The sequence below is a fragment of the Miscanthus floridulus genome, chromosome 9 (genome assembly GCF_019320115.1).
Source record: "Miscanthus floridulus cultivar M001 chromosome 9, ASM1932011v1, whole genome shotgun sequence".
In the NCBI taxonomy this organism is placed as follows: domain Eukaryota; kingdom Viridiplantae; phylum Streptophyta; class Magnoliopsida; order Poales; family Poaceae; genus Miscanthus; species Miscanthus floridulus.
The window spans coordinates 130,989,673-131,012,450 of record NC_089588.1 but is presented as its reverse complement, the minus strand read 5'-3'; the positions used below and the strand labels follow the sequence as shown (position 1 = coordinate 131,012,450).

The following is a 22,778-nucleotide window of genomic DNA, read 5'->3' as shown; positions in this document are numbered from 1 at the left end:
GAATATCATGATGTTCTTCGTGAAGCAGCACGACAAGACAACAATACTTTTCCCGTACAACTTTGAGTAAGTGTTAATAATAATGTAGTCTACACATTTTATGTAATATCAATACAACTTATATGCATGTACGTGTGTATAAACCAATGCAGTTTTCACTGGATACTCATTGTCATTGAGTTAAACTCAAGTCGGTTACTAATCTTTGACTCGTTGAGAAAAGAACGGGCACTATACCAAGATATGATAGACATTATCCAAGGGTAATTTCGATCTCTCGCGCACAACTATTATTGAATAGACTTTGCCATAATTTATTAACGATCGTACATTATTGGTCGCATAGGGTTTGGAAAGAGTTTATTCGGCAACATCGTAAGGATTGCAAGGCACCACTTAATGTAGTTGAAATACCAGTAAGTTGTACTATATACACTTCCCCACGTGTTTAATTACTATATCGTACTTCAATTTATGTGTGAGATGATGAGAATAATCTTCTTCTCGTACAGTGGTGTTTGCGGCAGGAACCAGGAAATAACTTGTGTGGATACTACGTTTGTGAATTTATCACTGCGCACATAAGAAGAACTCCTGAAGATGTCCTCAGAGTACGTATATATCAATTTTTATTTATTTTTAAATGAATATATATACATATATGTGTATTAATACTTTTCCTTTTATTTCAAATGCAAGACTAAATGGTTGAAACGAAGGGTCATGCAAAAAGACCATCTGAAAGCAGTTCAAGAGTCAATAGCAGGATATCTTCTAGAAAAAGTGCTAAATCCCAACGGCGAGTTCTACTTTGATCTTAAGGAATAAATGATGTAAATTAAATGTTTATTGATATCGTTATTTTCGAGAACAAGATTATGAAAGTGTTGTATATATACATATATATATATATATATAATATATATAGTTTCATACTTTATTCGAATATAATAATGCTCAAGATGAGAATTAGATGTAATTATACGCATGCGTGTATTTATATTAGCAGCGTAGAATACGTACATAAAAACATATTATATATTAAACAAATACGTGTAACTGAACTGAAAACAAATTAAACAAACAAAAAAGAAAAAGAAAAGGAACCTTTAGTCCCGGTTGGGGTTACCAACCGGGACTAAAGGGTGAACCGTTAGTCCCGGTTGGTGTTACCAACCGGGACTAAAGGATGCGCCAGGTTCGCTCGGCTGGAGGGCCTTTAGTCCCGGTTGGGGACTAAAGGTCCCTCTTTAGTCCCGGCTCGATGACCCGGGACTGAAGGTTCCACCTTTAGTCCCGGGATCGTTGTCCCGGCGCGGTAACCGGGACTAAAGGCTGTTACCGCCCGGGACAACAAGTCCATTCTGTAGTAGTGGGAGGGAGCGGCGCCCACGCACGCGCCGTCGGAGGGAGAGGCAGCGCACCGTCGAAGGGAGAGGCCCGCATGCCGGGGACGCCCGTGCATGCGCCGTCAGAGGGAGAGGACGGCACGCCGGGGACGCCCACGCACGCGCCATTGGAGGGAGAGACCCGTACTCCGGGGACGCCCGCCCGTCGGAGGGAACAGCGGCCGGCCTGGGGGCAGCGACGGCGGAGGGAGCAGTGGCAGGCCTAGGGGCGGCGGAGGGATCAGCTGCTGGCGTGGGGTGCGGCGGAGGTGGGAACGATGCCGGGCAGCGGCGTCGGAGTCAGGGATGCGAGCGGAAACCTTCCGTTGGGGCGATCCGGATCGGACGCCACACAGCGCGCCACGTGTCAGTCCAAGGGCCCATGATTCGGTTGATAGATGAAGCCAAAAAAATCATGGGGTTGACATATAGCAATTCTGTTAGAGCTCAAGTGCATCAACAAGAAAAGATATGGAGAGTGTGTTAAGCCAACTAGGATAGGGTAACTCACTGTATATACAGGAATGTGTTCACTAGATGTTATCACTTCTCGAGAAGTCAACTCTTATTTAAATATATATAAAAAATTAATATTTATAATACATAATTAGTATTATTAGATAAATCTGTAAATATATTTTTATAATAAACTTATTTAAAGATATAACTATTGCTAATATTTTTTCTACAAACCTAGTCAAACTTAAAAGAGTTTGACCAGTACACATCTCATAACGTCTTCTTCTTTTTTTGAGGGAGGGAGTAGTATTTTGTGTGTTAATAAAATTCTGCCTCGTCATAGATTTTGCGCTGTAACAAAGAGATGTGGTAACCGTTGGCAAGCAACACACGCCTCTTGTACTTTATATATTGGACCAGTTCAATCTTAAACTGCCCTTGAATTTTGATGATGATGTCGAGAAAAAATTCTTAAATATTTGGTGCTGGCAATCAGAACATAAACTTCTGACCCAGTCTTGATGATGGCATTCAGAACTTAAACTTTTCACCAAATCTTTTGTCATAGTAAATAATGAGAAAAAAAATTAGAGAAAGAGGACCGTGAGTGGAGCCAGATGGACTCATGCGCGGCCCCATGTGGACGCATGTGCTACCAGCGTAGGTATCGAGGCCCATCCAATGGATGCCTGCCTGCCATAGCCCCCCCGCGTCTGCCTGGTTGCTTCCGGGTTAATTTTGCAGCTACTTCATGCCTCCAACTAGACGCCTTGTCACCACCAACCATCAGACTTATTTGCTGCTATGAATCCACTACACTCAGATCTGAAACTAGCAAGGGTAGAAGCATGAGTGTGGTGACGGGGGCGCTAGGAAGCCTCGCCCCCAAGCTTGCGAAGCTGCTCCATGACGAGTATAAGCTCCAGAAGGGCGTGAAGAAACAAGTGGAGTCGCTCTCCCGCGAGCTGGACAGCATCTACGCTTTCCTCCACAAGGTCTCGGATGTGCCATGGGACCAGCTCGACGAGCAGGTCAAGTTGTGGGCGCGCGAGGTCAGGGAGGCATCCTACGACATGGAGGATGTCCTCGACACCTTCCTCGTTCGCGTCGACGGCGGAAAGAACAACTCCGACTCCAGCAGCCTCAAACTTGCCATGACGAAGCTGGGTGAGCTGTTCAGCAAGGCCAAGTCTCGCCGTGATATTGCAGCAAAGATCATGGAAATAACAAAGCGTCTCGAGGAGGTGGCCAATAATCGTCAGAAATACAAACTTGATGAGATTATGTGCAAGCCACTCGCAGCAACGCAAACTATTGATCCTCGCCTTAAAGCTATGTACAAAGAAGTGACACAACTTATTGGCGTCGACAAGTCAAGCAACGAGCTCGTGTCTATGCTGAATCAATCCCAACAGGATCATGATGCCTCCAATAAGAAGATGAAGATGGTTTCAGTTGTGGGAGTTGGAGGATTGGGTAAAACCACTCTTGCCAAAGCAGTGTATGACAATCTTAAACCACAATACGACAGCGGAGCTTTCATTTCAATCGGTCGGGATCATGACTTGGTAAAAGTTTTCAAGGATATTCTCTTTCATCTTGACAGTGAAAACCATAAGGACATTCACAATACTGAGAGAGGAGTCGAGCTCCTCATTCACCAACTCCGAGAATTCCTGAAGAAAAAGAGGTAACTCAGACATCCAAGGATATTTAGCCTGTGCTTTTAAGATATTGCTCCTCAGTTAGTAGATGCTACACTATGTCTTATGTTATCCTAAAAATGCTATATCCACATCATTTATGCGAGACTACTTGAGATTGATTTTCTCCACTCCATGCCCTGAGTGCTCTTTTTTTTAAGTATGCAGCTTTTAGACTACTTCACTAGCTATAAAAAAGGACAATGCATTTAGCACTTCATAGTTTAATTAAGTAAATTCATAAACATTTTTACGAGCTTAGATTTTCAAAATGTGTTCCTTCTGAAACTATAAATTATAGGAAAAACAACGTTTTAGGGTTGCCTATGTTTGCAACATGGCCATAGATGAGTAAGTTCTGTGTAATAAAGTGTCCTTAAATATGAAGTTTTCTTCAAATAGGCCACTAGGTGTGTAGTTTCTATAAATATCACTACTAGAATCCCGAATTACCTTGGGTGCTAAAAAACGCAAAGGAAAATACTAGAACCGCAAAGGAAATTATCCTTGACCATTAACCATCGCAACTTCCGTCATGTGTTTTATTTTTACTAACGCGACCTTGTGTTTTATGTGTCATGCTGACTTCCTTTAATCTTTGCAAATTTCTTGCTTCTGCAGAAGCTCCAAACTTTATTAACCAATGGTTCTTCCATTTTGGTGTGGATAGGTATTTTATTGTTATTGATGATGTATGGGAGGTACGCACCTGGGAAGCAATCGAACTAGCACTTGTTGAGAATAATAATGGAAGTAAAGTAATCACAACTACACGGAATGTTGATGTTGCCAAAGCATCTGGTGAGGTTTACAAGCTGAAACAACTTTCCTATGATGACTCCATGAAATTATTTTATACAAGGTTATCTAGAGCAGACCGAAAGTTCCTTGATAACCATCCAGATGACATTTCTGAGAAAATTCTAAAGAAATGTGCTGGTATACCATTAGCAATCATCACAATGGCTAGTTTGTTGGCTGGTAAACCAGAATGCGAATGGTCAATGGTCTACAACTCTATTGGTTTTCATACTACAGATAACAGGGAAACTGAAGATACTATGACAATACTTTCATTTAGCTACTATGATCTGCCTCCACATTTGAGGACATGCTTACTATATCTAAGTACATATCCAGAAGATTATTTTATCGAAAAGGATTCTTTGATATGGAAGTGGATAGCTGAAGGATTTATTGATGGGAAACAGGGAACAAGATTATTTGAGCTTGGAGAAAGATACTTCAATGATCTCATTAATAGAAGCTTGATCCAGCCTGTGGAGAGCAAGTGGAATGGCAGAGTAGACAGCTGTCGTGTTCATGATATGGTTCTTGATCTGATGCGTAAGCTTTCATCTAATGAAAAGTTTATTGCTATATTAGGTGACAATGTTGAAGGAGCGCCTGCATCAAGCAGTGTCCGTCGGTTAGCCAACCAAAACAGAATAGCCGAGCACATTAATTCTGAAACAATGGTTACTAGGATGCCAAAACTGAGGTCATATACCGCATTCAAGTGTTTTATTGATAGTCGGGACCAGTTTTTGAGATTTAAACTTTTGCGCGTGCTGGACATAGTATACTGCAGCTTTGAGAAAGGTTGCCACCTTGAGCATCTTGGTGATTTACTTCACTTGAGGTACCTTAGGTTAAGATTCAACGGTAGTTCCCCTGAGCTCCCCATACAACTAGGGAATCTAAAGTTACTGCAAACACTCGATGTGCAGGGAACATTGCCAGCAAGCATTGTGCACCTAACAGAGCTGCTCCGGCTATGTGCTCACGAAAAGGTACCGGATGGCATTGGGAAGCTGGTTTCCCTGGAGGAGCTAATAATATTAAATGGTTGCAGTGATAAGCCCAAGAGATTTTTCAAGGAGCTTGCCAGCCTGCGAGAACTGAGGGTTCTTCAATTTGCCACTTATGATGGGGCGGACGAGAGCATGCACGGAGATTTCGTGGAGTCTCTAAGCAATCTGCAAAAGATCCAGCATATAGGTGTGTACGGTTCAGCTTGGCACACAGATACAGCCATGTGGGAAGCAGCAGGCTTTGTGCTCCCACAACCTCTCCATTATTTGGGATGGCAGGCAATTAGATTGTCCAAATTGCCGTCATGCATTAATCCCACACGTCTTCCCAACCTGGCCCACTTGGAGCTGTTTGTGATTACTATGGATGAGCAGGATCTGGAACTCCTTGCTTTGTTACCGGCGCTCTGTTATCTCAACCTGACAACAGAGTCCACGGTAACAGCAAGCAATATTAACTCCAGTGATTGCAGCTTCTTCCAGAAGTTGAGGTACTTTGAGACCGATGCAATGGTGCAGTTTGAGCAGCCCGACGAGGAGGACACTAGCGTTTCATTGCATATCTGGAATGGAGAGGATGCTATGCCCTTTGTCTCTAGAAAAAGCAATGACTCCAGAAAAGTTGTACCCTCTGGCGTGATGCCAAATCTTGAAGTGTTTGTTTTTAATCTCCCTTTGCGGGCCCTAAAAGGTAACTACAGTGACTACTGTGGGAATATTGGTTTGGAGTACCTGACTTCCCTTCGGGAACTCAGAGGTTGGATCGTCTGTGAAGACATGCCTGTTGCGGAGAGCGATGCTGCGTTGGCTGCACTGAGAGACGCATGCAACGTCCATCCCAACCATCCCACGTTTCGTATGCTGCGTTGGCTGCACTGAGAGACGCATGCAACGTCCATCCCACGTTTTGTATGCTTAGATCATATTAATCAGGTACGACGAGAATTTTGTAGTTCCGATCAAATTAATATCTATTTATTTGTTTCTATCTTGTTACAGTCTGTCTCCATTTTGGTATATATATATATAGAGAGAGAGAACTACTACCCTGTAGCTGGCTACAAAATAACTTATTATGTAGCCACTTTGAGTTACGATAATTACTATGTTAATTACAAGATTATAGTGACTCCTTACTAAGTGGTTTACTATAATGTTATGGTAAATATCCCCATGTGTTATAGTAACCCAACTATCGTAAATATGTATAAACATTATCGTAAATTAGTATATAAAATTATTGTAAATGGAGGTGGCTACAGAATAACTTATTTTATAGCTGGCTACTAAATATACTCTCCCTATATATATATATATATATATATATATATATATATATATATATATATATACACACACACAACACTTGCTTGTCTCTACTCAATTAATTATTAGCTTTATCCGAATTTTCAGAGGAGACAATAATAATGTGTCTTGAGGAGATACGAATTTGGATCTGCATGCGTACAGTGTATGTAAGTACTCTCTCCAACCTGTTCTGTCCTATCCTAGCTGATAGTGTCACTGTTGCTGCTCGTGCGTGTCAGCCATTCGAGTGCACAGGTTTTGAAAATGTGTTAGCCCAGTTTCCGTCAAACAAATAACTTTGTGATTCCTGAGAGAGACATATCTGGTACAGCACCGTCGCATTTCCATTATGCGAACATCTATGCTGATGTATGAAACTACCAAACCTGTTTTAGCACATACTGATTTTCCATCATTGAAGCCATTACACAGCGGACGTAGTTTTTTTCAGTCACTGGCTGCACCGACTCTGTTTCTGGCCACCAGTCGATACTCTGTTTTGCAGTCTCCTATGTCCTATCTTGACGTAACATAAGTCACTGTGCTGCATCGATGGTTGGTTCCTTCGTTTGATTTGTACAGAAGTCACTTGTTTATAATCTGTCACGTGAGAGTCTATGACACATCTATCCTTCTATGATTCTTCACTAGGAAGTAAGCACTTTGGTCATCGGATAATTTATGGTTGTAAGCATAGTATGTGCACAAAGATTAAGTAGAATTATTGATGTTTCTGATCCAAGTTTCTGCATGAACCGTGGTGCAGCTCAAATGGAGTTGCTTCAATGCTGGTAAGACTGCAACAGAGCCCATCGCCACAAGACCGAACTTTTTGCTATTTGACCTTTTTTTCGAAAGTTTCGCCACAAGAGCTCAAATGGTTTTGGCTCTTATGTCCCCCCGAGCTATTTTCTATTCGAATAAATAAAATATGCTGTATCAAATTTTCAATGTACTCTGCTGCTATTAGAACCTGCTGCAACATTTTCCATTTTGCTGAACTCGTTGCTTGTATTATTTATTTAGTTTCTGGACCTTTCTGTGGTTCGTACATTCTTATAAGCTTGGAACGTATTTATATTTATGTTGTGCGAAAGTTTGAATCTGCATGCCTACAGTGTATGTAAGTACTCTGTCCACCCTGTTCTGTTCTATCCTAGCTGATGGTGTCACTGTTGCTGCTCGTGCGTGTCAGCCATTCGAGTGCTTCTGAGTTTTTGGGAGTTCACGGATTTTGAAATTGTGTTAACCTAATTTCCGTCGAACAAATAACTTTATGATTCCCGAGTCCTGACTACATAGAATGGACCGTCGCATTTCCAATAAGCAAATACATGCATGCCGACATCTATGTTGATGTATGAATTACATTTTTGTTTCGGAAGGGCGAGTTCTAATAAGCAAATAACTTTATGCCGACATGTATGCATGAAACTACCAAACGTATTTAAGCAGATACCGATTTTTCATTGAATCCGTTATACAGCGGACGTAGGTATAGTCACTGGACCGTTCCTAGTGCCTGCACCAACTCTGTTTCTGGCCACCAGTGGATACTCTGTTTTCCACTGTCCACCTGTGAGTCTGTGACACGTCCTTCTATGATTATTTACTACGAAATAAGCACTTTTGTCATCGGATAATTGATGGTTGTAAGCGTAATATGTACAGAAGATTAAGTAGAATTATTGACGAACTTGCTTTCTCTCGTAGATTAGTTTTCCTAATCCAAGTTTCCGCTTGAACCGTAATATGTACAGAAGATTAGCTCAAATGGTGTACAGAAGATTAGCTCAAATGGTGTCGGCTTCGATGCTTCAGAGTCCACGTCAGCCCATCGACACAAGTTCACTCGACTGCGAGCCAGACTGTGCCGGCTCTTATGTTCACCCGATCTATTTTCTATTCGAATAAATAAAATATGCTGTATCAAAGTTTCAGTGTACTCCGCTGCTATTAGAACCTGCTGCAACATTTTTCTCCATGCTGAACTGCTGGCTTGTATTATTAGTTTAGTTTCTTGACCTTTTCGATGGTGCCTATTTGCCCGCACGACGCATTTGCCCGCTGGGATGATGGATCCAGCCATGGAACAAGAGAGCAGAGAATGCAGCCATGGAGCCGGCAGACCCGGTAGAGGTCGAAAACATATCATTTTTATTTAGAAATGGTAATTTCTCCGATATGGCTTAAACCTCTAGACACGGTGGTTAAAAATAGTGCAACCGCATAGGAGAAAATAGAGTGGACTAAAATTTTTAGACACAAGGTCTCTAGAGTCTAGACACGGCACGATCCAAAAATTTTAGCTGCGTCATGGCCATGGCTAAGCACCTAAGCCTACCGGAGCCGCGCCGCAGATTAATTAGCCGCGGAGACGAGACACGGAGGTGGATAACAGCCGTTCCGTTGGTATGGGTCTTCATCCCGTGGGCCTACAGTTCAGTAACAAATGTGATTGCTAGCCCATGGGCCACGTCGGGCCCCGTGGAGAGAACAGCAGGCCAATGGGTATGTGCGATATACACTCATTGCTAAAAAAAAAAAAAAAGATGTGCGATATATACTCACTATATAATAAGTAGGATGCTGCTGATCATCTACAGATCGTCTATAACACACAAGAGAAATTGAAGTGGACTGGAGGAGTCAAGCTGAAAACTTACAAATACTGTTTTTCCGGGTGTCAGAGTGGTTATTCCTAAGTCACAACTTAAATTAAGGGTTTGCTCGGTCTCAATTACAGAACTGGAAACACAGAGCATATCCCATATATAGTTAAAACTGGATGCAAATAGTACTTTGTGGGAAAATATGTGGTGGAAAGCAAAAATACACAAAGTCCAAACCGGTGTGAGCAAAAGACAGCCCATCACAAGAGAAATTGAAGTGGACAGGAGGAGTCAAGCTGAAAACTTACAAGTACTGTTTTTCCGGTTGTCAGAGTGGTTATTCCTAAGTCACAACTTAAATAAAAAGGGTTTGCTCAGTCTCAATTACAACTTAAAGTCCTGATTAGATGTCGCTTTGACTTTTTTGGCCATCCATTTTACTATATATTTAGACATATTTTATATCTAGATGTATAACAAAATGGATGTACAAAAAAGTCAAAAACAACTTATAATATGAAACGGAGGGAGTAGGTTGCTGCTGATCATGTGCCAATCTCTTATATACGGAGAGGCTAGCGCCTGGATATTTGGACGGATGCCCACGTCTGTTTTGCCCATCTGCTTAGATTCACATGCCGCCCGCACCCAGCTTGCCCGGATGACTCGCCCCCGCCCCCGGATGGCTCGCCACCACCCACGGCTCATCACGCGGAAGTGACAGGGCGCTGGTCTCCTCCACCGCGTAGGACTCCTTTGCTAGGAATCGTGAAGGCCACTTCCACACCAGTGCCACGCTGTGTAAGCCTCCTCCCCACACCGTCGGCGGCGGCCTGCGCCTCCTTCCCGCGTCAGTGTCCACAGCCCTCAATGACACCAATGATGGGGGCTTGCACCTACAACATGAAACACTTGCTGCAACATACAACTAAAATATATGAAACATTTGGAACATATGTGTATAGCCACCATAACATGTGCAACATCAAAAACACATACTTGTAACATACCTCTAAAACAGATGAAACATTTTTAGTAGACGCTTGCAACACATCTCTGCAACACTTACAACATTCAAATCTACTGTTGCAACATCCATATAAAACACATGCAACGAACCTCCGAAACATCTGAAGCACTTGAAATTGAAACATACATTTACAATATACGCTTTCAGCACAACATCTCCTGGTGGGGGACTGCGGTAGCGGAAGCACCTTGGCGTGGCGGGGGAGGAGCACGGCACGGCTAGGATAGGGCGCGCGGTGGGAAAAGGCGGCAGCTGTGAGGTGGAGTGGGGCAGGCAGCGTCCAGGAGGACGGATGCCTGCTTTCCCAGCATTACCGTTCCATATAAACACACGAGAGAAATTGAAGTGGACTGGAGAAGGAATCAATCTGAAAAAACTACAAGTACCGTTTTTCTAGGTTTCATAGTGTGATAGTGGCACGTCCAAAGTCACAAATGGTTTGCCCTGAATTACAGAACGGGAAACGGTGAGCATATCCCATAGTTTGGACTGAATGGATGTAGTACTCCCTATAATATAAGCGAAAGCTCAGAAAGTCCATTATCGTTATGTCTGCTTCAAAACCCGAACCTTCTAGTTCTAGAATTTTTTGGTTACTTGTGTGTGTGTTGGCTAAATTGGGACGGCTAGTTTCTTGTGTACACTTACCACGCTGAGACTTTTGAACCAAGTGGTCATTTTTCATTTGCCCCTGGCATAGGTTAAACATTGTACCCTGCCTTGGTTGAATATGCATTTTCATTGTAGCTACCACAAAGGTGCATGCTGCTATATGGCTAAACTAATTTGTCCTTCCAATTTGTTGGGACCAATGTGATAGGTCATACTATAGAAAAAATAGAATAGCTAATGGAAGTTGCTATACTTGAGGTACCTGAATTTTTACGATTTTTTCAGGCAACAATCGTATACAATTAACTAGTACAATTAAAAAGATAACTCACAAGAGAAAATTTACAACCTTTTGCTATAGCCAATTAATGACAATATTACATGTTGCCTGAGAACAACAACAAAAATCAAGCTCCTGGAATATAGCAGAAGTGTTTAACTAATTTCAAAGTTGTTGTGCATATGTGGCTGTATGGAAATGAAACATGCTTCATTACACATGAAACAAAACCATATACAACCACTCAATTGTTACTTGGTCATCAACATCACTGTGTACATAAATTATTTTTTTCTTGTGTAATATGTCTATTATTTGAAGCAATTTATTCAGTGAGGCTACTGTTTGAGTTATACTTCTCTCATGTGAAATCACATCTCATCAATTTGTGGTTCTAGTGCAAAATGATTCATTCCGTTCCATGTCAGATTCATTGGATAGATGTTCAATAATGCAAATATTGGGCATTAATGGGTCAGAAGAGACATTTGAGTGAACCACATATGTCTAATCATAATTCATGACCTGTAGTACCATGACTACTCATTATGTAAATTTATTTCTTCAATGGTTTGTGTTCCACTATTTTTCTATTATGTTTAATTGTACAAGTTATTCTTATGTTCATTGAATTTCTACTATGATAGCAATTTATATCTAGGGTCTTTATTGGGATGGCCTGCATATATAATAGTATAATGAAATTGTACAAATGAACCGACAACCTGTAGGTGATCTGATGGTTAATTAACCATGTTTCTTTTTCTAGGTTTAATTGGGTAGATGACTAGACGAGATACATTGGAGGCAATTCTCATGTTGTGACTGTAGTTTACTTTTGGTCTATAACTGCAAAAATATTCACATGTTTTTTTATAATAAGGTCCCATTTGGCATGGTTCCAAATAGCTCTAGCTCTTTGCTTGCTACAGTGCACAGAGGAGCCAGAGCCAACAAAGCCAAAAATAGTGGCTTCACATGCTCCTAATTCGAGGAGAGATAAAAATGTATGCTTGCTATAGTGCACGGAGGAATCGAAGTCGGAGTTGGAGGTAGCCATAGCTCTACCAAATGGGACATAAGTCTCGCACAACATATTGTGAAAGTGTCTTAGTTTTAGTTGCTTTATTATTGTTATAATTTCTTTTTTGGTGTTGCTGGATACTAACATTTTGTGGTATCCCTAGCCGCCTTGTGTGTATGCGTTAAAGTATGAAGAATGCATGGCCACAAAGCTATAGAGCATACATATATAGTCGTTTAATTCTTGTCAATCCCTTTGTGAATTCATATGTTATATGTAAATGGTGTATACGATGATTCAAGCTATTCTAAATTTGGCCTCAAGCATTTTCCAAATCACCAAAATCTTTTGTAAAGGAAATTTTTTAAAAAAAATGTCAAATATTGTAAGGCCGTATTGAAACGGCTTCTTTTGTGGCCTTCTTGTGCATTTTAGAACATTGTCTCTGCTCACTTAGAATTAAATTTTCGATCTCTGGACAATTTTTTGTCAGAAAATTATTTATTTGGTTTAAAGTTTTTTGGCTTCCATACCTACCATTATCTATCACAGTATTTCTTAATAACCCACTAAGGAAAACATGTAGTTGAAGAATATATGATTTAAAATTTGAGAAAAGGCTGTCGTTAGACAACGGAAATTATGGAGATTCGCTCAACAATGTCAAATAAATTATATTGATCTCCATTTCAATATTATGTAGTTTTTGTTTTTCAGTTTTTCTTCCCAATCCTACTTGGTCCTCTTGTGATCTCGCAACCTCTATAGCGCCTTGAGTTGTGCCAGTAGTGTCAAAGTGGGTTCCGACATCTACATGACCATTTGAATCGCCTACCCGTTGTTGCTCAGATATCATATGAGCAACATGATGTGATTGCCTATTAGGCATGACGACACCTAGTGCGATATCCTTGTCATCCATGAATAGAAAGGTCCACATGTATATGTTCTTTGTAACACTTTAGTTGTATCATTATTTTGTGTTACTATAGGATGTATATTTGTCACATATTAAATATGTTCCATTTATGTGTTACAATATAGTACCATTTTGTAACATTTTACTTGTAACATTAATTTTGTGTTACTATAATCATTGTCAGTAACACATTTTTATAGAACAAGTGTTTTGTGTTACAAATTAACAACAATTGTAACACATAGTTTTGTGTTACGGTGAACTTTCTTTGGAACACGTTGATGAATGTGTTACAAGAATGTGTTACAATATCCATGTTTTGTAGTAGTGCAAAACGTCAAAAACCCTGGATGATTGCATTTATAGTTGTCGAGTGACCTAGAATGGGACATTTTTTCTCCATCATTCAGGTGGTTTGGGGTAACTAAGCTTTAGAGACTGAACTTGAGTCACTTTTTGACCCTAAAATGCCAAACGTGAAAACCTTTCCTTATCGGGCTAGCTTGTCGATGCTCTTGGTGTCGTTTCCTTCTTGAAGGCTCTGCTAGGCTATCTAGTGTTTGCCGTTAGTCTCTTGCCGTCTGCCATGGCGCTTCTCCAAGGGTGGTGGTCCTCGGTGCTCCAATGGATCATTTCTTCGACCAAGTTGTTGTTAGTTGGGTAGTTGTTAGTTGGGTCGATTTGACCAAGCTACAAGTAGTGGCGTGAGTTGTGATAGTTATACCAAAGTTATGCAGGATGAGTGGGGCACTCTTCTCAGTTGTATGGTTTTTCTGGTCCAGTTCCTATTCAAAAAACTAGACTGGCACTTGCCTTTTTTCTTTCATTGTCTAATAGAAATCGCGGTAAAGCTTTTACCGTCCTTTCTAAAAAAATGTCAAACGTGGAGACTAAAAGGTGACTATGGCCCAGTTTGGTTCTAGGGACCCAAAGAGACTAAAGACCATTAACGTGGGGGACTGTGGTAGCGGAAGCACCTTGGCGTTGCGGGGGATGGGCACAGTGAGGCGGAGTGGGCGCGGCAGGGGAGGAGCACGGCGCGCGGTGGGAAAAGGCGGCAGCTGCGAGGTGGAGTGGGGCAAGCAGCGTCTGGGCAGACGGATGACCGCTTTGCCAGCATTACCATTCTATAAAAACACACGAGAGAAATTGAAGTGGGCTGGAGAAGGAATCAATCTGAAAAAAAAAATACAAGTACCGTTTTTCCAGGTTTCGTAGTGTGATAGTGGCACGTCCATAGTTTGGACTAAATTACAGGACTGAAAACAGTGAGCATATCCCATAGTTTGGACTGAATGGATGTAGTACTCCCTATAATATAAGCGAAAGCTCAGAAAGTCCAAACCGGTCAGGAGAAGACAAGCCATCGTCCACATTCATTTGGGGTCTCATCTCGTCATTCCTCTCCTGATCTTGAGTCTATTGAGCGTTTGTTCTTTCGGGCTGGCGACACTTTCTCGCAATTGAACATATCGCGAGAAAGGATAGCGTTGTCGACCAGCGATAGGTGCGTTCGTGTTGGGCCTCACCGCCCGGGCAAGGAAAGCGTCGGATAAAAGCGTCCCCCTGCCAGCTGTTCTACAGCTCCAGTTCGCTCGTCTGCCTGCCAGGTGCGTGTACGCTTCTCTCTTTTCGTCTTCTTTGCGCATTATTATCCTGTGTTCAGCGGAGGCCGGGGTTGTCCAAATCTCTATTATTATCCTGTATTTTTGGTATATTTTTATAAAGGTGATGCTGATGGCCAGCTGTGGTTTGCTATGTGCCTGTGAGCCGATTATAGCGGGGTGCTGGGGAAGCTCCGGGGTGGGTAGATCTGCCCTTTGCCATGGTCTGACGGATCAAACTCTTTGCACAGCAGCGCTACGTCCATCAGCTATGATTCTTCAACAAGTGTCGGATCAAATAACTCCTTCATTTTGTCCACATCTGCCAGCCGCATCCCGTGCTGCAAAAAAATAAAAAAAAATGCAGTGTCACAACCTACCAGTACAGTCGTCATCCCTATGAATACAAGTGCGACACCGATTCAGTGGCAAAAGCAAATGTGTTTCGTCTCCTCATGTCCAGATGACAAAACGTCAAAACCCTGGATGATTGCATTTATAGTCGTCGAGTGACCTAAAATGGGACATTTTTTCTCCATCATTCAGGTGGTTTGGGATAACTAAGCTTTAGAGACTAAACTTTAGGATACTACAGAATAATACTTCACTGTCGGCCTCATCACTGCCGGAATTAGGAGAACCAGCAGTGTTGACCCTTCACTGCCGGTTCTTGCCTCTGAAAACCAGGAATTGATTTGGGATGTGACCGAACCGGCAGTGACGAGAACTATCACTGCCAGTTTGTGTCTAACCGGCAGTGGCTTGACGGCCACATATCACTGCCGGTTTAAGCCAAGAGCCGACAGTGATTGGGCTCTATCACTGTCGGTTCTAGCCAAGAACCGACGGTGATAAGCCTACTGCAGCCGTCCTCTCCTTCCTCCTCTCTTCCATCCCGAGAACAGAGGCACGCGTTTGGGCCTTTCCCTCTATTGTTGCAGCTGCTCTTCACCATGAAGCTAGCGCTTGGATTTTGAAGAATGGCTTGATCTTTTTGCTTTAAGGTTAGTAACAAACATCCACTCCTTTGATTTTTGTTGCTTAATTAGTAACAAACATCCACTCCTTTAACACAGCGGTTAAGCCACTAATCCATCTTTCTCGCTCCCTGGGTTTGAAACCCAGGCGGGACAATTTTTTTATTTTTTTTATCCAGAGCACGCGGCAGCGGCTCTAATTTAAAAAAAATAAAAGCTGAGCGCCTGCGGCAGCGGCAGCTGCTTTGCCAGGCCTATCACTGTTGGTTTTTGCATAAAAACCGATAGTGATGCATGGAATCACTGCCGGTTCTAAAAACCGGCACTAATGACCCCTATCACTATCGATTTTTTATCAAAACCGATAGTGATAAGAATATTCCCTCCACGGGCCAGCAGTGCTCCCGCTGATCACCATAGCAGGAGCACTGCTCCCACCTAATACGACAGCTAGCCTATAAAATGGCGTCCTGTTAGGGAGCCTCTCCACAGCTAGTACTTGTGTTTATTTTGCAACTCTGTTTGTTTGTTGTTTATTTCTCCAGTTCGTTCTCTGTTTGCTAGTTTCCACATACATGGCCTCTCTGTGGGAGAAAGCCCTCCACGTACAGATATCATTATGCATCGTAGTCCACCAAAATGGTGCACACAAAAGGTACTAGAAGAATGCTACTGAAGATAGAGCAACGCCGAAGATTGAAGACGCCGCGAGGTTCACAGAGCCATCCGCTACGGTGCGCTCTGGACTATATGTCCAGAGAGACTTGGTATCCTCCGTGCTCGGCCTACCTGGTGTGCTCTGGGCAATTTCTTGTCCCAAAGCGGCATTGGTTCATCGGTGCGGTGCCAAGCTAAATCCGGTGTGCTCTGGACTGTACCGAAAAAATGCCATGTACAGTAGAGGCATGGATTCATCGATGCCACCTTGTCATCTCCAACTGGTATATCTCGTAGACCACCTCGACGCTGATGTTTGATCCTAGTTGGTGCTAGAAGAATGCTACTAAGGTGGTTAAATTATAATGTGTTGATACACATTGATTGTAACATTGACCTATACGCAAATAGGTCTTTGTTATCGTATATGTAATTTTAGTGTAAGGTCTTTATTATCTTATATGTAATTTATTTCTAATATTTTTGTTATTTTTTGATGTATTTCTGTACTCTATCTCAATAAATATATCGTTGTTGTTAAAACTTTCCCATAGTCCTTTACATGTATGCACTTTCACTGTCGGTTCTATCTAAAAACCGGTAGCGATATTCATTTTTACTATCAGTTGTTACTAAAAACCGACAGTGATGTCCATGCCCCCCTATATAAAATAAACCGCCGGCCACATACATCGATCCCATGTACCCACGAACTCTCACAGTCTCATTTCTCACGTTTCACTCTCACTTCTCAAGAAATCCACTCTCTCTCTCTCTATGTGATATGGTCATGGCTCCTGTATTTTTTATTGGTATTGATATGTTGTCTTCTCCAATATTCTATCTATATTCATTTGATCTATATTTATATTCATGTTTCTTTGCATTCTACATTTATATATATTCTTATTCCTTGCATTCGATCTATATTTAATTATGTTGCCACATTTTATTTGGCAGGATTTTTTTGTGCATATATTTTATGTTCATATTTTTTCCATTTTATCGATCAGGTGGTATGAACAACGGACCTCCCCCACCACAAGAAACAGGTTTCCACCATGGCGATGAGCCATTCGCTCCTAATGTGGCCATTCCACGATTCCCTATTCCAGCTATTCTATGAAATATTTTTCAACATCTTTTGTTTTTTAATGCTAACAAATAAGTGTAATTAGTTTAATATCGTTGTTGCATATATATATATGTCGCAGACTATATCCCCAATATATTGGCTACGAATATCACTTAGCTAGTTCTTTATCTCGGACATCGTTGAGAACACGACATCTAATGCAAGTGGTCGGCTATGGACGTGTGAACTCAGTTTTTCCATCCCATTGAGGGTTGCAAATCATCGGAACCTTATCCACGAGACGGGAAGACAGAGCTCGGACGTGATAAGTGCCCAATTCAGTGCCGTGCGCTTCTTTTTAGAGGCACTTCAACGTGTTTGCTATGATGTACCTGATTTCTCGCACTTCAAGGCACTTGCTTTGAATGCTTGTGATATCCCCGTTCCGCAAGCAAGCGAATGGTTTACGAGCTACAACCGTGCAGATATGGTAAAATTGTTACTTATACCTGAGTCGTGGTTATTTGTTGTTTATTATTGTAATAACATTCTCTAATTTTTTTTTCTTTTTCTCCGCATGCAGATTGCGCTCCAGGACCTTACCTATGCTGCATGTGGCTTATGGGCCGTTCTAGACCAAGCTACAGAGCAACTTGGGTACGATTGGGACTTCTGCAATGGAAACCTCGGCCAGCTCACTAAAGAAGGACGCCAGTACTGTATAAGGATTACTAACAGGGGCAGTGGTCGTTCAGTAGGTTACATCTATGGCCGACCATTCTTTCAGTATTGTGAGGCACGAGAGAGTGCACTCATACGAGCATTGACCTTCATCGATACAAGCGGATACATAATCCATGACATCAATTACCATATATGGCTACAGAGGCATGTTAGTGTGCGTGGCCCGATCGATCCCGGCAGTAATTCCGATAGTAATTAATGTTTATTTAGCTAGGTTTGTAAGGTTGTAGTTTAATTGGGTTCTAATTTTAATTTGTAGGGCTTGTGTGTTTAATTATTGTCATGCATGTAATTCGTGTAACATTTGTTGGGCAACTAGAAATCTATATTCCGGTGTCGCATTGGTCTCAAAATTATTCTTAGGCTTGCACATGCCACGAGTCAGGGAAACACCAAGTTTGGGATTTTTCGGAGATGGTTTGCTACTTTCTGAGGTTTAATTGAATTTCCACGCGACGACACCGATTAATTATAGGTTGAACTGAGTCTACCCACAAAAAGATTCGGAATGATGCCAAACTTTTACACAGGGTCTCATGTGCCCTAGGGATCAGAATTTTGTTTAGGTCAATGAAAAAATCAAGTTGGTCGAAGATATAATTCACCCTCTTTTTGTCTCATTCAGCAAAGAGAAAAATATAATAATAAAAAAATGAACAGAAAAACCTAAGATCTTGTGTGAGGCCTTAATTTGGGTATACATGCTTTCCAAAAAAAATTCAAACCATTTCGACATCGGCAGAGTATACATGCTTCACAGAGCTACCTGGGCCCTTTCATCGAACCATGACTATACACATAGGTTCTCAAGGTTTCTGTGGTTCGTATGCATTCAGGTGTCGCATTGGTCTCAAACTTTTTTTGGGCTTGAACGTGCCACGGGTGAAGGAAACACCAAGTTTGGGATTTTTCGGAGATGGTTTGCTACTTTCTGCGGTTTAATTGAATTTCCGCATGATGTCACCGAGTAATTATAGGTGAACTGAGTCTACCCCAAAAAGATCCGGAATGGTGCCAAACTTTTACACATGCTCTCATGTGCCCTAGGGATAAGAATTTTGTGGAGGCCGATGAAAAAATCTATTGGGTCCAAGATGTAATTCACCCTCTTTTGTCTCATTCAGCACAGAGAAAAATATATTAAAAAAATGATCAGAAAAACCTAAGATCCTGTGTGGGGTCTTAATTTGGGTGTACATGCTTGCCAAAAAAAATTAAGCCATTTCGACATAGGAATACACATGCTTCTATTTATTCAGTTTATAAAAGGAATTTTTTATATATATAAACATCACTGTCGGTTTCAAAAAATCGGCAGTGATGAGACAAAACCGACAGTGATGCTAGTTATCACTGTCGGTTCGTTTTGAAAACCGGCAGTGATTTATAAAATATCTAAAAAATTGTGCCAGCCCTCGGGTTCGAGCTCGGGTCTCGAGGACCAAAGTTCTGAGTCTTAACCGCTACGCTAGTATAGGAGGTGTGTCAAGGCTTATTTTATTTTTTTCTTTTTGACCTTTTAGAATGCTTAATAATTTATAAAATTAAACCAAAAATTTGGGCTGCCTAGGACTCGAACACGGGTCTCGGAGGCTATATAGCGTGGTCTTAACCATTGCGCCAGTCGGAGGATTTTGAAAGACAGGGAAAAGATATGCTACTTAACCCGTAACCGCTGCACCCCAATCACTATCGGGTCCAGGCATGGCCCGACAGTGATGTTGCCTCATCACTGCCGGTTTAGACCTTGCAACCAGCAGTGATGAGCCATTGGGATAAAAGCAAGGCGCGGGGTGAAATTTTCCAAAGTCATTTCAACCCCGCGCCAAGCACTCCCCCCGTGCCGTCGGAGCACCACCCCGCACCGATGGGCACCCCCCCCCCGCACACCCATCCACCGCCCCCCGCATCGTCGTTCCCAGCCCCTACATCCCCTCGATGCGTCCCCATTAGTCCCGCGCTAGCGCACGCGACGCGGTCCACCGCCCCACGCCGGAGCACCATGTCATTCGTGCCCTAGTTCCTCGTTCATGATGCCGGCCGTGCCCCTCCTCCTCCATGCCAGCACTCCCACCGTCAAGGCCTTCAAGAGTGCGCGGATAGCTGCTTCCCCACCCCCCACGCTGGGTGCATGGCTCACTACCTGCTATGTGTTTGATGAAATTCCCGTTAGGTTAGTCGAGGCCAACCTGGGCTCTACCCCCTTCCTTCTTGCATACGAGCTTCAATTGCATACAAGAGTAGATTGTGGTGGAATGAATTGTGCGTGTTTTCATGCCATGGTGTGAATTGGAAGTAATAGTTTGTTAAAATTTGTTGCCCGGTTAACAGGCCCGGAATTCGGGTACAGTAGTTAAATCAAAGCCGCTTGGTATAATATCGAAGGTGTAAAATTGCAGTACATGTATTAATTTACAATAGCGTATGTTATCTCGTGATGGTTTTGTTGATGTTGTATCCTAGTTGGTGTCATCAGAAGACTGGATAGGAACTGGTTTTGTACCTTTTGTGACTTGGGTGACCACTTGCAATGAGTTAGTTTTCTATGTAGCTTCACCAACTAGGTTTCATCTCATTTTTGGAATTGCTGCATCATTTTGGTGTTTGTGTTTGATGCTAAGTTTCTGTTATCTTTATTTTTGCAAGTATTGTTGCTATATGGTGCTATGTGTGATAACCTTTACCCATACTATGGGCTATAACTGATACTTGCTACTTTTTCCTGCTAAAATCTTGAAGAACAATTTAATTTTTTAGATGTTGCAAGTACCTCCTCTCACAATGTAGCTTGCTCTATGCCTCTTTATCTAGATAATATTTGTTCATTAGTTGTATGTGAACTTAATATTCTGATACATCATGTTTGAATGACAACCTAATTTACTTAAATGTATAGGCAACCATGGCATGGTATGTAGTGCATGTTGGTCACGTGCCTGGGATTTATCGAACCTGGAATGATTGCTATTCTCAAGTCAATCGCTACCCTGGTAATTTGCACAAAAATACAACACAGAAGCTGAAGCTTTGAGGGCCTACTATAGTCATCCGTTCGCCACATGTTTTTCATTATCCTGAAGAAGAGCAGTTCGATGTCGAGTGGGAGTGCATGTTCCAGCTATACCAGAAACGATCTCTCGATTCACAAATATTGACGTTGTGGACTATGTAAGTACCCAACATGCATGATATTATAATTAACTACTCTCTCGAGACACAAATTGTTAACTTTTGAGCACTTCCCATGATTTTATGTAGGTGTATAGTAAATTTTTGCATACTAAAAAGCAAATGGGATAACATCGGCTTCTTGGACCCTAGGCGAGTCAATCAGAAGACATGTTTAGGCCTCTATGGATGTGACGTGAAAGACCTAAAAGAGAGATTGATTGCTGTTTTCGATGAATTCAAGATAAAGAACAAAACCCACATACTTCTAGCCTACAACTGCGAGTATGTGTTCTCGGCTTTTAATTTTATGCTTCTTTTTTTGTTAAGATTATTGGATAATTAGGATTCTGTGATTGCAACAACTATTCCATCTTCATTTGTGTCAATCTTGCTAAAAATCTGATCGAGGTGTGGGACTCGAAGAAAAAACAATTTCATCATCTGGATGCACTGGTGGCAGTGCTGAATTAGTAAGCGATCCAAATAACATATTATTTTCTAATCACACATACCGCTTTCTAATGTTTCTCCTTTTAATGTTGCACAGTGTCCGAAAAAGACATATCGGTGGGACATAGGTCCCATTCAAGGTTGTCGAAATAGAGGGGAAGTACCTAAAACAGCCGGCGGAAAACAATGAATGCGGGTTTTATGTAATGTGGGCAATATTTCGTTACATCGTCGGGAAATCGGAAGAAGCAGATAAGTTGGTGTGTATAATCCCCATTTCATTTATGTCTGTTAGTAATTCGATAAAATGATTTACTGATTCCTCTTTGGATGTCATATTTTTTGAACGATAGCGCAAGAAATATAACCTCGAAAGGCTATTAGACTTGGATATCGTTGCACTGCAACCGGAGCTGGCAAAATTCATCTTAGCCGAGGTATTGGAAAAGATGAAGTATTTTCCATTGCACAATCCATGAAGTTCAAGGACCAGTATGGCCCAGAGCGGCTCGCTAGATTATTGTAAGAAGTCTGAGAAGCATGCTTCATCTTATCAAATAATTTCTTTTTTATTTTGAGGGATCGAGATCTTGATAAGAACATTTAAACCGTAACCGTAACATTTGTAATGTTTAATATTAATGGACCTGTCATCTACGTAGCGTATATAAAGAAAAACCCGATTCCACGAAAAAATATAAATTAAAATAAATTATAAAACAATAAAATACGAACGAGCCATCATCGCCGGTTAGCAACAAACTAGCAGTGATGGCCAAAATGGCACTGCCGGCTTGAGGCACAAACCGGCAGCGTTGGCTTAGCCATCACTGCCGGGTCTTGTCCCAAACCGCTAGTGCTGGTTACGACAACACTATCGGCTAAAGACACAAACTGACAGCGATGTTCGAGGTTACACTGCCAGGTGGTCTCATGAACCGGCAGTGTTGG

At 41.8% G+C, this 22,778-nt stretch overlaps 1 protein-coding gene across 1 annotated transcript; it reads left to right on the top strand.

Annotated features, from left to right (window-relative positions):
- The first annotated feature begins 2,497 nt into the window (after positions 1–2,497).
- Positions 2,498–7,777, top strand: LOC136482961 (disease resistance protein RGA5-like). Its single transcript, XM_066480113.1, has 4 exons — positions 2,498–3,537; positions 4,221–6,297; positions 6,778–6,839; positions 7,439–7,777. Exons 1-2 carry the CDS (start codon positions 2,696–2,698, stop codon positions 6,241–6,243), a joined length of 2,865 nt encoding a protein of 954 aa, XP_066336210.1. The 5' UTR covers positions 2,498–2,695; the 3' UTR covers positions 6,244–6,297; positions 6,778–6,839; positions 7,439–7,777.
- Positions 7,778–22,778: the final 15,001 nt, after the last annotated feature.

Excerpts from the sequence above, each read along its gene's own strand:
- LOC136482961 (XM_066480113.1), top strand. The coding sequence starts at position 2,696 with ATGAGTGTGGTGACGGGGGCGCTAGGAAGCCTCGCCCCCAAGCTTGCG. Across the intron at positions 3,538-4,220 it reads GAATTCCTGAAGAAAAAGAG|GTATTTTATTGTTATTGATG; the intron begins GTAACTCAGACA and ends TGGTGTGGATAG.